The 15,408-nt window shown below is 35.4% G+C and overlaps 1 protein-coding gene across 2 annotated transcripts; it reads left to right on the forward strand.

The window, feature by feature from the left end:
- Positions 1 to 1,729: 1,729 nt before the first annotated feature.
- On the forward strand, positions 1,730 to 15,152 carry LOC109211475 (SPX and EXS domain-containing protein 1). Of its 2 annotated transcripts, none has more exons than XM_019375012.1 (14): positions 1,730 to 1,987; positions 2,444 to 2,591; positions 2,695 to 2,828; positions 5,062 to 5,100; positions 5,189 to 5,281; positions 5,368 to 5,487; positions 6,750 to 6,845; positions 7,365 to 7,478; positions 8,169 to 8,222; positions 9,898 to 9,945; positions 10,802 to 10,952; positions 11,644 to 11,809; positions 14,216 to 14,285; positions 14,536 to 15,152. In XM_019375012.1, the coding sequence occupies exons 2-14, from the start codon at positions 2,510 to 2,512 to the stop codon at positions 14,791 to 14,793; spliced, it is 1,425 nt and encodes a 474-aa protein (XP_019230557.1). In that variant the 5' UTR covers positions 1,730 to 1,987; positions 2,444 to 2,509; the 3' UTR covers positions 14,794 to 15,152. The 2 variants fall into 2 exon arrangements, with proteins under 2 accessions (XP_019230557.1, XP_019230558.1); XM_019375013.1 differs by having other exon boundaries at positions 2,450 to 2,591.
- The last annotated feature ends 256 nt before the right edge of the window (positions 15,153 to 15,408 follow it).

Below are 15,408 nucleotides of genomic sequence, written 5' to 3' on the forward strand. Positions count from 1 at the left end.
CCGTAAGTGCATGCCTGCATGGAAACATTGGCTGCACTTTAGATCTATTTGGCACCAAGTGAGAGCAATTGCTTATTTGGCCGTAAGTGCATGAAAATATTGGTTGCACTTCAGACCTATTTGGCCGTAAGTGCATGAAAACATTAGTTGTACTTCAGACCTGTTTGGCCTTAAGTGCATTTGAAGTGCAACTTTTTCACTTCAGACCTATTTGACCTTAAGTGCATGAAAATATTTGTTGCACTCCAGACCTATACATAATTGGCCTTAAGTGCATTGCAGCTCAGACTAATATTTTTTCAACTTCAGATCCGATAAGCGTGAGGTGGGTAGACTTGTAATTTTTTTTGTACAAAGTGGGTACTTCAATTGTGACCCTAAAACTGGGTATAGATAAATGCCCCGGAAAGGCTCAACCGTGGATGCTAGGCTGAAGAAGTATGTGAGAGCCCAGTGAAGAAGCTTTGCAAATAAAAGGTAAATGGACGAATTCACGAAAAAATAAAGGCGAAATAAATAGTTTACCCATCCACCTTGCACTCAAATCTCTGTTACATACCTGTTGACCACGGGTATAACTTTACACACCAAACCTTTCAAATGTGTGTCAATTACACACTACTTTTGACCAGCCTCTAAGACGTGTGAAACACGACCAATGCGGCACGTGAAAAGTTATTTTCTGCCTCACCTGACAAATTACAACGGCTAATTATTGGGATTGGGCCCATTTTCCTAACCCTAACGCCCACTTCTTCATCTTCTTCTTATTAAAAGCAACCATTTTCATCTTCTTCAAATTAAGAGGAACCAATTTCAGAAAAACCCAACCCCCATCTTCACCTTCCACATCTAATATTTTCAAGCTGGTTATATTTGTTCAATTAAAGTGCAATACATAATTATTCTTCTGTCAATGCTCGTATTAGGGTTCATATTGAATGGAGAATTCGGGTCCAAATAAACTCTAACTATTTTGACCCACCCATCTAAATCAAAACGATTGAACAACCTAAAATGAGAATACTAATTTGAAAATGATGAAAGTAACAACAATAAATACCAGACGTGTTCTCATCGGAGTCGCCTTTAAAGGTTAGGGCTGAAGAACATTTTGGTGAAAATGGAATTATGTTTGTTAATCTGGTCGAGGAGTTGTTTTTAATCGACCGGGCCGGATCTTTTTTGGGTCGAGATTAAAAAAAGGGTCGGGTTGTCCATTTTAATTAAAGAAAAAGAATCGTTTGTTTTTTAATTTAAATAAGCGCGTGTATACACAACATTGAATATTAACTAGACTGGTCAAAAGTAATGTGTAATTGACACACATTTGAAAGGTTTGGTGTGTAAAGTTATACATGTGGTCAACACGTGTATAATAGGGATTTGAGTGCAAGGTGAATGGGTAAACTATGTATTTTAAATGAAATGGAGATTCATCATGTCACGTCTTCATGGTGATAGTTCTTAGTGTTTGTAAAAGGGAGATAAATGAGAACAAAATCGAAATATTTGAACAAACATTCATATATATATTAATTATTATTCTTTCAAAATGTTAATTAATGATACTCTAACCAATTATACTATTTATGTATTTTGAAAAATGAATTATTCCACCATTTGACATTAAGCAAATTTTTTATCTCATAATATATTTTATTCAAATTTTGGCTTTTCAAATTTAATGGGGACAATTTATCCACTTCAATTTTAAAAAACTGGTCGAATAAACTCATTCAACAAACAGAAATTGTCAAACAAACAAGAAAAAATGAAATAAAAGTGGCTGGATCGTTGCTCTAGGCTCTCTAGCGCGGGGTTGAAGTCCAAATTAGAATTCCTTCGAACGTACCCCTATTTCCCTTTCCTTCTCTTTCAATTCAAGTGTTCCTATCAAAAATCCGGATCTTGTTTTATAGGGAGTTCTTCTACCGCTCCTTCTTCTCTCATCAGATCCAGTGCTACATTTCTTCTCTTTCATTCGGTAAGCTCACGCCGACGCTTTTACATGTCTTAGCATTTTTGTTTTGCTGTGGAATTTTGCGGAGATTTTCGAGTTATTGGATAATTTACGAATTTTATTTAACCTTTTGATGCTTGGATCTAGAGAATTTCTTTTATGCTCGGATAAAGGAGAAACTATTGATTAAACTATTGTAAATTTCTAGCATTCAGTTGTTGCTAGCAATAAATTAAACTATTTACTGATCAAATGAAAAAGAAGAAGGAGGGCGAGTGCCCTAGGTTTACGCCAGCTTATATTAGTTCAGCCATAATGAATAACATGGAAGATACAGACTGTAGAAGATTCTTAAAGCTGATTCAGCTAGAGGCATAGTTGATTGATTGATTAATTGAATGGTAGATCTTTTGTATATTCCGGTTGACATTATGCTGCCTTCAATTTATTTTCGCATTTAAGGAGCTATATTTATTATAGTTACAGGTTGCAAGGTGGTCCTAGTTGCTTAAATTATTGTAATCATTTTCTCTGCTTCCTCCATCTATGTTTGGGAGTCTTGTGGATGCTCCTGCCAACAGTCCACATCTACGGAGGTCTGGAAGCCGAGCAGTTGTATCTGATATTGGTAAGAAACATTGTCCCCTTTTCATGTCCTTTCCGATGCTTGCTCTCCGTTTTTTTCCTCAATGGTTACGTCATATAGATTTTTAATAAACGTAATCATCTAGGTGTTATTGAGCTTGGAGGGAGTCCTGAAGAATCCCTTTTGCATAGTATAGAGGTCGATGAAATGAAGGGTGTGACAACACCATTGAGCAGTGCGGCCATAATGCCATCTCCTGTTCTTTTATGGAGGTTTAAGGTGTGAAATTTATGACAGTTTCAGTATATGAACATTTGATCTTTATGCTCTGTTCGGGAATTTTGAGATCAGGATCAAGCCTGAGTTTAGATCTGTATTATGGTGAAACTAATCTACAGCTAGTTTTCTGGTTCATGTTTGATATTTGTTTGTCACAGTTTAAAGTTATTTAGGATTTAATTCAGTCCTAGTTTGAAAAATCAATATCTGGATTTGCAATTTTTTACATGAATAAGACTAAGTTTGACAAATTATTCTCCATGATGGAGCCTTTGAAAAGAAAAATGTAGTAGCAATGTATACGTAATCATATATTATTTACAACGCAGTACAACTTAGCAAAAAAATAATAGCCTCGAAAGCATCATATTGCAATGTTATGTTCTACAAAATTGATGGTGTTAAGTTTAGTGCTCTATACATAGTACTCTCTCTGGCTCATCTTATATGACACCATTTGATTGGACCGATAAGATATTAGTTTGACTTGTATATTACATACATAATTTTTTAATCTAATTAGTTAGATGGATTCGTATTAAGACTAGTGTATTATTAGCAGAATGATTTCAAACATTTGCAAGATAAAAATGATATCACGTGTTTGAACCCTGCTGCAGACAAAAGCATGGTGTTTAAGTTGAGAAGGGTAGAGGGGTGGGTCTATTATCCACCGAGTTTCAAACCGTGTGCTAGCTAGCCCTCAGAGATTTCTTAAGTATAAAGAAATTTGGATATAAGTACAAAAAATAAAAATTCATAAAAGTAAGAGACCGTTTGGCCGAGCTGCCAAAAAGTGCTTCTTTTGAAAAGTGCTTTTGTTCAAAAGTGCTTTTTGAAAAAGTACTTTTGCAAAATAGCAATTTGTGTTTGGCCAATTCATTTGAGTAGTGCTTTTTGCAAGCTCATTGTGTTTGGCCAATTTTTTCAAAAAGTACTTTAACTATCAAATTACGAAAAAGGACAATAAATATTCAATTTGCAATTAGTATTATTTTAAAAAAATGAATGTAAATATTTCTTATAAAATAATTAATTAAAATATAAAACATAAAGTAAAATTATAAATTAAGAACTCTAATCAGTATAAAATATAGTTATTCCAAGGTAATAGTATTGAATTTTTAGTATTTCTTATTGTTTACATGATAATTTAAATATATCAAAATACATTATTTAATATAAATTAAAAATCTACTCTTAGGAATAGGAGAAAGAGAATAAAAATATGAATGAAATAAAAAAGAGAAGAAATGTATGGTAGGAATAAAAAGGAAAAGGAAAAGAAAAATGTTAAATTAATGAGGAATAATTTGGAAAATATCAATTTATTGTAAGGTTATTTTTTGTCTTGAACAAATTAATTTTCTGCTTCTGCTTCTTGGAAGAAGCTAGAATTTGTAGCTTCTCCCCAAAAGCAAAAAAAATGCTTTCGCTGCTGCTCAAAAGTACTTTTCCGTCTTGGCCAAACACCTCACATTATCCAAAAAGTACTTTTTTGATAAAAAAAATGTATTTTTGGCCTCCCAAAAGCTTTTGGCCAAACATGCTCTAAGAAACTGGGAAGCAAAATGATGCAACAGAATAGATGAAAGGAGAGATAATCCTCTTTTTAAGCCAAAACAAATCAGGACAAGTTCAATCCACAAGTTCAAACCAGATTGGAGTGCTTCCCCAACACTACTTTGATCATGCTTTAGTCTTTGCTTTCTCCATAAGTTCCTTCATTTGATAGCATATTGTTTCTTTGAAGGAAGATAGATTATGAAATTGGACAAAGCAGTGAACTATGAACTGTACCCACCTGAAGCTATTCTATTTCTTGAGATTAGCTATTACTGTATCTATTCTTTAACTGCTTACTTTGACATAGTAATGGGGCTCATCGGTGTTCGCTCATCGGAGGCAGTATCACAGGAATATTGATCTTGAAAAATGATTGCGTGATTTTCAAGTAGGTCTCAATGAGTGATAAGTTGACTAATAAGATTTAGATATCCGTTTAACAAAATCCAAAAAAAGGATTTGAATATTCTTGAGATAATATTTGTTTACTTCTCTTTGTTATTTCTTCAACTTTAATCATCCCTGGGGCCTCTTTTCCTGCATTTCTTGTTGTTGATGTTGTTGTTGTTGCTGCTGCTGCTTTCTTTGATTTATTTTCTTATGCTTCTCTGAAGTCTGAAAGAGATGAAATGCTTTCTTATGATTCTAAGCATGCTGTTCTGTTCAGGTACTTCTGTTCCTCATTTGGGGTGTCAGTTGTTGCAAGGTTAGTATGACCAGATTTTTGGGAATGTACTTGGTTCATTGTGAACATATTCGCGTTATGTTTAACGAGTATTTCTCCTAATTTGTAGATTGGCTGGGATTCAGTCATGAGAATGAGCGTAAACCTTCGTGATCTATTCTTATATGAGGCTTTTCTTTATTACAATCCTCTTCTTCTTGTGGTTAGTGAAGATCATTATACTAGTTTATGCAAAGTCCTTTCTGCAACATTACTCTTATTTGCATTTCTTTGGTTTTGGTGCTGCAGACCATGATGGTTTGGTTTTGGGGAATAAACCTATGGGTTTTCACGCAGGCTAATGTCAACTATGCTAAAATTTTTGATCTTGATCAGAATCATCATCTCTCTCACAGAGAGATTTGGAAGGTAACTTACACTTGTCATGAGCTTATAGTCTTGCAACTTAATGCCAGTGTTGTCAAAGGCGCGCTTAAGCCCTGAAGCGAGGCTCAAAACACGTTGAGCGCTTCGCCTCGCTTTGTGGGCGCTTTAGTGTCGCATCAAAGCTCTAGCGCATACTTTCCTTGCCAATGATTGTAATCCTAAAAAAGGCGACCTTAAACAATTGATATTTCACTTTATCATGATTTTTTTTTCAATTTCTTTGTCCATATATTTGTTATTCATGCTTATAATGATTAGTCTTGGACTACTATGCATATTTTTACTTTTTCTCCCGTTGCGTCTTTTTTCATCAAAGCCCACGCTTTATTTGCGCTTTGCGCTTAAAGCCCCAATGGACCTTAGATTTTTTTTTGCGCTTTTCGCCTTTGATAACACTGTTTAATGCATCATTAACCAACTCATTTTCACCTAAATGCTTTGGTGCTGATGCATTTATTTTAAGATGGCTAAGTTAGAAAAGGAAAGAGATGGCTTAGTTCCTAATATTCTCATTATAAACTTCCTAGGGAAACATCATCTGTCACTTAAAGTGCAATATGTAGATTTGCACTACATTCTTAAGCATGGTTAACTGAGTTATTTGGGTTTACTTTTGTCTCCATATGCTAACTGTGGAACTTTGAGCATTGAGGTTTGGCTATATAAGTCTGTTTCTCGGTAAACATTTTACAGCCCTTTTAAACCTAGTGTAGTAAGATTTAAATATCAGATCAGACGTCATGTATTCCACGAAGCACCCTCTTTTTATGCGATATATTAAATATCATTTAATGAAACTTAATACAACTTGCAGCAAAAGAAGATTTCTGATATTTCTTTCATATGAATTCACCATGTCAACCTTTTGAAAGTTGAGACCCCCTATATTAGCTTAATGGAACATCTCCCCTGCTTGAAGTTTCTGAACTTTGTTTTAAGGTTTTTGTAAGATACGTACTTTGAAATTTATTTCAAACCAGCTAATCCATATTGAGATTTGAGAGTGCACCATGTCGCTCTTACCCTGATAAGCCATGGTTCATGAAGTCTAAACAACAGTGTTATTGATGAGAGTGCTGCAATATTTTTGTCTCTTGCATATCAGATTGAAGGAAAGAAGTAAAGGGAATAACTAATCTCTATTGCTTGACATTTGCCTCCTTCATAGCTCTCCATGAACTGTCTGTTAGATTTTTGTTTTCCTTGTACAAATAGAAATTTTTAAAGGTTCCTTGATAATGCAGTGTGCTACTTGGATGACGATCATTGTGCCGACAAGCATGACGGCCTATCTCTATCTCTATTCACATGGAGAAGTTTCATTGGCTGCATCTCAACCAGTGTAATAGATGCTTCCTTCCCATTTAATTGATAGCAGTTTTTGCTTTATCCAATTTAAGTCATATTCAATGTGAACTGTTGTTTTGGTTCCTGGAAAAGCTTCTGATAAATTATCGAAAGGGAAGATGACCATTTGTTCATAATAACTGTTCATATTTGGTTCGGACTTCAAGTTCCTCAGCTTGGTCATACTGTTATACAAAATTCTCAAGTGTGCCAGTTGCATTGGATCAGAAGTATTAAGGATTCAAAACTTCTTATTCTCTTAACCAGAGGATTTGGCATCAGAATTTGTACATTTCGGAACTTACTTTTTCCAGTTCAAAAAAAAAAAAAAATGAAAAAAAATGAAAAAAAGAAGAAGATGTGCCAAACACTTCTGATTTTAGGGGCAATTATTGTAACGAAACCTCGCTGATCTTTAGTTTACTCACTCTATTGAATAGGCAGGTGCTGCAGAAGTCTTGTAAATGTGATACTTCTTATCTACTATTTTAATGAATCTTATGTCATTGTAGGTGCTTCTATATGCTGGGTTTGCCATGGCTCTGATATTTCCATTTGATATATTCTTTTTGTCATCTCGCTACTTTTTGTTAAGGACGCTTTGGCGGATAGTTTTCCCGTTACAGGCAAGTTTGCGTTTCTATGTTACATCGAGAAATACTTTGACTCTTAGCCGTAAAAATTGTACCATTGATCTCTCAATATCAAAATGAAAATGATATGAAGCTATATTGATTATCCTTCTTAAAAAAATAATAATACGAAACTCTATTAATTTTTACCTGAAAAAGTTATGCAATTCATTTATTTCTATATTTTATGGCACATTTTTTTTTAATTGAAACCATTGATATCAGCATGGGTGAATATTTGGTGATTACAAACTGTAATGTACTTTGACTGGCATTTTAGTTATAATTTTGAAGTAATCGAGTACTTTAGTACTAGCTGATATGGGCAGAATTAGGTAGCTTCTAAGTAGCATTTCATCTTCTTCAAATGCCCATCATTCCATATAGATCTGATTGGATTTGGTGGATAGAAATATTCCCTTTCCCCTAAAGTGGATTTCTGTTTGATTTTTCATAGTATACTTACTGCGTCAGAGCATTTCTATGTTAGTTTCTTAATATTGTGAAGCATCTTTTAGAGGAATAACCATTTACATTCAAATTTTTAATCATCATATAAATCATGCCTACAAAGATCCCTGAAATTAATTGAAAATATGAAATATGTCATACTAATTTAGATAGAGGGTTCCATATTATTATTTGTCTCATATTGCGATTTAATTCTTTTTGGTATCGATGCAGGCTATATCATTTGCTGACTTCTTTCTGGCTGATATATTGACTTCTATGTCAAAGGTATGCATCTTCTTCTCGCCCCAAAAGAAAAGAGGACGTTAACTCATTAGCTTGTATATCCTTATCAAAAGACTCACTACTTTGTATATTTGTATATACTGTGACATAGTCTAGTTCATCTTTTTCAACTAAACCATTCTGTTTCTGAAGTAGGATTATGCATCTTTTTGTTTTCTAGTACACATTTCTTTTCAATAAGTAGGTCATGCATAGTTCTATCAGTTCATTACTAGCTTGGAAACTATACTTGGAAGTCGTAAACGTTTCATTGTTTTTCTTATTTGTACTTAGCATTTGATATTGTTATTTAGCCATATTTCACGATGATACTATCAACAGGAGCTCTATAGGACCATATTCCAAGCTGCATAGACTTATGTCAGATTTATCATCATATTAATGCATTGGTCAGGTTGTACCATCATTGTTGCAGACTGGCAAAATTCGTAGTTGATATCCCATGAAATGCGACTTTTGCTTAGAGAATATGTTATAGCTTGGGCAGATCATGTCATGACAACAGAGAACTGAACTAAACTTAAGGTTCTGCTGGTCTAGGGTTCAATGTGTTTTGACTCTCGAGTAGACCACAATAACCCAAAAAGTAAATAAAGAACCAAAGAAGATTGCTCATCTCAATGCATTGAGACTTGGTCCTTTACCCCTTCCAAAAACCTGCCAGCTTCACTACGTTTCTGTCATCTTAGTTCGTCCTCTTTTTGCAATAATTTCTTCTCATATTAAAGTGATTCTTTATTTTCTTTGATAAAAGAAGTTCTTTCTTATCTACCGATGCCATTAACGTGGTTGATATCAATGTTGTCAAAGGCGCGCTTAAGCCTTGAAGCGAGGCTCAAAACATGTTGAGCGCTTCGCCTCGCTTCCGCTTCAATGCCGCATCAAGGCTCTAAGGCATATTTTTCCTTGCCAATGAATGTAATCCTGAAAAGGCGATACTAAACAATTGATATTTCACTCTATCGTGATTTTTTTTTCAATTTCTTTGTCCATATATTTGTTATTCATGCTTATAATTATTGGTCTTAGACTAAATATACATATTTTTACTTTTTCTCCAGTTGCGCCTTTTTTCATTAAAGCCCACGCTTTAATTGCGCTTTGCGTTTAAAGCCCCAACGGACCTTAGAGCTTTTTTACGCTTTTCGCCTTTGATAACACTGGTTGATATACTGATCTGAATTTTTTCCAGAACAATTGATCCTCCTGGAACCTCCTTGTTCTTTTGCATTGTCAGCTGAGCCAGAAGAAAAGTGTTTGACTAAGTTACCCTGTTAAATCCCAATTTGACGATCCATTTCCAGAGTGATTGCTTTCAGATTCAGTTTATCCTTTAGATGGTGAACTGTAAGCTCTTATGAGTTATCCCTGTGCTTCATTTTGGCCTTGAGCCAAAGCTGTGTGTCCAGTCAAATCAATCTCATATATACTTGTTGTTTTAATATGTTAGGCAAGTTAAAAGATTATTTATTCCATCAAACAGCCTGGTATTGATTCTTTTGCAGAACTTGCACATTTTGCGATCAAAGCCTTGTAGATGTACAATAATTCACCTGCTTGTGTCATACCTATTGCTATAGTTTCTCGTAGAGAGTGTTATTGCATAATTTCTGTCACCTGGTGTGGCAATGCCCTACGTTTTCATACTTTTGTGCAGGTATTTTCGGATTTGGAACGTTCCGTCTGTAGAATGGTTCATCGACAGGTTTGTTCCTTTCTCTCTTATCCTTTTGGTGAGAATAAGAAAAACTGATATGATATTGCTAGCTTTTTCTTTTTATGATAATGCGAGATGCATTTAGTTGTATCTAGAAGAGCGGGTTGTCTAGTGATCAGTGGGGAGTTGGGATTTATGATTTTAATGAAAAGAGTGTTGCATTTGGTTGTATCACTCTCTTTCAAACTATGATGTATGTTTAACATTAACACCATCACTTGCTGTAAAATTATGTTCACCCATCACATGTCCATTCATGTATAAGTTTTGATCAGTGGACTAATATTTCAACAAAAAAACAGCTTTAGATCAGTATCTGTGCAGTGTTATAGTCTAAAGTCAAGGAAAATTTTGATACACCTTGTGACCGACTGTCTTCTTGTAATGTTTCAATCAAGTCAAGAAATAATTGGCCCTTTTTGGGGCTCCTAAGTAATCTAGCAAATTGTTGGATTGACATCTAAGCATAGCTGATCGCTTCTTTCTGTTCCTCAGCCAAATTAGTGGTGTTTGCTTAGTTTGTAGATCTAGCTGCATTATCCTCCCTTTGCAAGGAGTTCTATATCTGACAATAGAGCAGTTTCTCTGGGTTTGAGAAAGTAGTAGGAAAGTATTTTCTACAATAATTTTCAGTTTATACACACACACACACACTCTCTCTAACCGTAGGTAGTCAGGGTTTGAGATTTTTGCTGTCACTTAATATCATTTTGTTTTCTTTAGGTGAAGTTTGTGTCAGATTATTTATTGCCTCTGTACAGAGAATCTTCTAGAATGCCCCTTGCAAGTAGATTTTTGTGAAAGCTTGCTCTATTACCTGAAAGATAACTAATGACATGAACAGGTTGCTACCATTGCATGGTTTGAAGCTGATTCTGTTTGTGGAAGTCATGCTGTTGCAATTCCCATTGTTCTTGTATTGCCTTATCTATTCCGTCTCTTTCAATGTCTTCGGCAATATAAGGATACCAGAGAGAAGACTACCCTGTTGAATGGTAAATTCCCGTTTTCGCTTTTGTATTTTCATTGTTAAGGAAGCGTGAGTTGCTTTGTTGGTAAATTTTGAGTGGGTATCTTTATTTTGGATTGGTTTTCAGTTACATTATCTATTAAAGATTATTCCTTGATGCTTGACGCTGAAGGGAACTATTCCTCTCTGAATATATAGTGCATTTTAGCTGTCTTATAACCATGGTAAATATCGAAGTGCTGATGAAGGAAAGTGAGGGGTCGACTGAAATTTTCTGGAAATTGGTGGGCCTTGAGGGTTTAAATAGTAGAAAACTTATTGTGTGATTTGATGATTAAAGCCTGAAGACTTGGAAGAAGTCTGTGCTGATTCATTGTGAATAGCAACTGTCGGGAGAATGGAGGAAAAGAGGATGATGAATAGTTCAATGCTTTTACTTACCATTCATCATCTTGGTTTTGTTCTGTGCTTATATCTTTTGCTCCCTAAAAGTAAAAGGACTATGAAGTTTCCAGGAGTGTCTCACATAATTTACAATGTTCGTCTAGTTTATTGTTGATCCTAAGAAAAGTAGTAAATGTTCCAAGTTCTCCATTTTTTAAGCGTGGTTTTATACATAAGCTATCTCTCTTCAACTTGCTTTTAATTTTCCTGGTTTCAGCTTAACACTGGGTCAATGCTTAATAGTGCTAATTGTCCTTAATGTTTCATTTCAGCGTTAAAATATTCAACTGCAGTACCTGTGATATATCTCTCAGCCCTTAAGTATCACGTCTTCCCTGACAACTGGGTTAATATTTATCGTCCTTTATGGCTTCTATCCGGTGTGGTGAACTCTCTCTACTCATTCTATTGGGATCTGACAAGAGATTGGGACTTGAGGTCAGTGACATCTTTTTCATGCTAATTCTTCAGAGCTTTAGCTAATTTCTAAACTGTATGCTGGCACTAGTGCTTTAGTTTTGCACCCAGTTATTGCTCATCCAACTCAGACTTTGATTTAGTTATTTATATTTTTTCTTTGATTTTGCTGCCTTGCAACTGTTTTAACTGTCATGCTTTATATTTTAGTGTCCCAATGTTGACATTTTTCTTAACATAACAAAATTCGTCCTCTAACAATTCAAACTAGTATAACAAAATACCACACCATTTTATTGATGTGACATTTTCCATCCAACTTCTCTATCTTTCTGCATTTTAAATTACATGGTTATTACTAAGGTACCAACAAGTTAACATGTAAACATTCTCCTACAAACTTGATATGATTGTCTATTTTTTTTTTGTGGAGATGGTAACAGATCCAATATATTTATAAATCATCACCACAAATTTTGTACTGGAACCAAGATTACATCAAGAAGAGCTAGGACAAAAACAAAAATTAAACTTCTTTGTTCTTCTTACAAGGAGCCTAAGACTTCTATGATTGAATCCTGGTCATCTATATATTCTGCTTTACACCAAAAACTAAAAAGAAGAATGCAATCATTTTGATCTTCTGTACAGGGCTACTTATATCTTCAAACCTTGCATTCCTCTCCTTTCAAATTGTCCACCAAATGGCTGCTGGGACAATTTTCCATCTATCCCCACCCCCCACCTACGTTCCAGCTAGATAAAAGTTCATAGGTTCCTGTACGTCATTCCAGCGACATCCGGGAAGAAAGATCTCGTTGCCGGTTGCCGTGCAATTTTCCGGCAACTTTGTCTTGTTCCCAGGGTTCATCACCACTACAGTTGTATTGTGCATATACCAGTACCACCATCAGATTCGAAGCCCTTGTGCGACCAAACCCTAGAAATCAAAGTCCCATAGGAACAGAAAAGTTAGTATCGTGCGTCTTTCCGGTTGACGACTCAAGATTGATTTGTGTTATCTCCTTATCGGTAAGTGTTGTGCGAAAACCAGCACTACCATCTTGTTCGGAAACAGTCAATTGCTCCGGCAGAAAGTACCTCACGTGCCTCCACGTGCCGCCAGAACTAGGGTTCTGGCGATCTACACTCCCCCGACTTGAGGGGGAGTATTAGATAGTTATGTATAAGTAGTCCTAGTCCCATATGCAATAGGAGTAGAATATGTCCTAGTCACATATGTCGTAGGAGTAGAATATTTCCTAGTCCCATATGTAGTAGGAGTAGAATATGTATTATATAGAGGGCTCATTGTATCATTGTTAATAAATAGATTTATCTCCCGTGCATTCTCACAGTAGTTGGTTCCCAGTCTTGTAAGAATCTTCTGAATGTCAAGTTCCATCCTTCAGTGCCCCATAACTCCTTAACTGTTGCCCCCTGTTGCTGATTCGGAGTAAAAATATCAGGGAACAAATTCCTCAAACTTCCAATTCTTAGCCGCTTGTCCTCCCAAAATAACGTTTTCCTTCCATCCTCACATTAAGACTTAAGTCATGATATGATTGTCTATTCAAAAATATATTACTCTTAACCTTCGGAAAATGGGATGTAGGGAGTACTGCGTAGAGACTGGATATTGAGTTCTCTTGTTTGTGGTTTGAACTATTTCGCATAGGATCTTTTGGAAATTGCTTTGTACACTCCACTTTTTTACTTAGTGTATTCTAATGCTTCCAGTCGCATTAATGTCCCCCCCGCGCCCAAACCACAAAACCAAATTTTAGATGGCACACTGTCACTCTTGATGTCTCCTTCATGTATTCCCATAATTGTAGCCAAAAATATACCAAAAAAGTAAATGAGTAAATAAATATTAACATCATGAAATGTATGTTTTGTTCATTGAATTCCCAAGGTTTTAACAAAAGCATATAATTCAAAAACATAGACAATAAATAAGGGGAGAGGAAGGCTCATTAATTTTTCAAGAATTGTGAACTCTTATTTCACAAAGCATTTGAAGCAAAAATGACAAAGATACTAGAATAGAACATAAGGAGACAATGAAAATGTGGTCTCAAAGGGGATGCCCTAGTGGTTGAGGCATGAGAGTAACAACCTAGAGATCCTAGATCCGAATCCCAGCTACGTGCATCATTTTTTTTTTATCTTAGCTATATACAACACTTAATACGGAATGCATGTGTAAAAGGTGGACCGCACGAATCAAATTCCCATGTTTTTTATTTTAATCATACATTAATAATTGGGAACTCTGCCACAATACACTTCCTTTGTCCACCTGTTAATGTGCAAGAATGTCCTTTTTTTATAGGTAATATGCAAGAATGTCTTTTACTAGAGGTGTCTTTCTGAGATAATTCTTGTTTAATCTGACTACTCAAAAATGCTTCTTTCTGCTAGTTGCTTCACTCGGATTTTCAAGTTCAGCAGACCGAATGCATTATCACACTTGTTATATGGGCGGAAATGGGTAAGCCTATACCTTTTGCTTATCACCACTGCTTCCGTAACTTTGTGACATTCTACTAGTTGGCAAAATTTCCAGCTTGTTTTCTAGAGTAAAATTAAGGGAGAATTCAATGATACTATTAGTGCTCCTTTTACTTTCATAATCTGGTTGAAGCTGAATTGATGTTACGTTTTTTAATATAATTTTGGCCAACATTTTAACACCCTGCATATTCAGGGTCTTAGTTCTCTGACCTTTTGGGAACTTGCAGGTCTACTTTTGGGTGATCGGAAGCAACCTCATCCTGCGATGCACGTGGACATATAAGCTGTCTGCCCATCTCCGGCACAATTATCTCACTGTGTTCGCAATAACTGCGCTTGAGATCTTCCGTCGCTTCCAGTGGGCGTTCTTCCGTGTAGAGAACGAGTGGAACAAAACGAACTCTAAACCAAATATTCAACTCTCCACGAGTGACAAGCCAACTGATGAACAAAAATTACTAGACCCAAACGGTCACAGTGTATAGACTATGGAACATTATCGATCCTAACAGCATTGTAGGAGGTTGATTCAGCCTTCTTTAAACCCGGCAAAAAGGTTAATGGAATTCCATTTTCCCCATTTGCACATAAGAATTTCTGTTAATAGTATAGTATGAGATAGAAGATCAAGAGACATTAAATAACATACATGATTCAACCGGCATTCCTTTTCGGAAGACTTTATCCCTGTTGTTCTTTGTTGTGATTTTTAATCATTATTTGTAAGATACTCATTGCCAATTTTTGATGTAGCATCCCTTGGAGTTGTTTCTAACTTTATGGTGTCTCGAGATTATTGCATTTTCGAATCAGTAAATCAAACTGGAACTTATATTTTGGATTATACATGATCTTATTGAACAACTGTGATTGTTTAACCTTTGCTATGAAAAGGACGTAATACCTAAGTTTTTGATAGAGTGGGACTTATGGGAATATTTGTTAGTTGCACTTGCTCTGTCAGTTTTTCCTCCACATTACTCCTGTTGTGTCAGATGCTGGCATGGGTAGGGTTCTACTTTCTGGACTTTTTATGTTGTTATACATTATTGGTTATCATACTTTATAGACATGTCATTTGACCCTACTTTTATTCCATC

This window comes from Nicotiana attenuata, unplaced genomic scaffold, assembly GCF_001879085.1.
Source record: "Nicotiana attenuata strain UT unplaced genomic scaffold, NIATTr2, whole genome shotgun sequence".
Lineage (NCBI taxonomy): Eukaryota > Viridiplantae > Streptophyta > Magnoliopsida > Solanales > Solanaceae > Nicotiana > Nicotiana attenuata.

What these genes read in the sequence shown, in the direction of transcription:
- LOC109211475 (XM_019375012.1), top strand. Translation starts at nt 2,510, where the DNA reads ATGTTTGGGAGTCTTGTGGATGCTCCTGCCAACAGTCCACATCTACGG. An exon ending in CTCACAGAGAGATTTGGAAG is followed by an intron (nt 5,488 to 6,749) that starts GTAACTTACACT and finishes TTGATAATGCAG; the next exon opens with TGTGCTACTTGGATGACGAT. An exon ending in CATTGGCTGCATCTCAACCA is followed by an intron (nt 6,846 to 7,364) that starts GTGTAATAGATG and finishes ATGTCATTGTAG; the next exon opens with GTGCTTCTATATGCTGGGTT.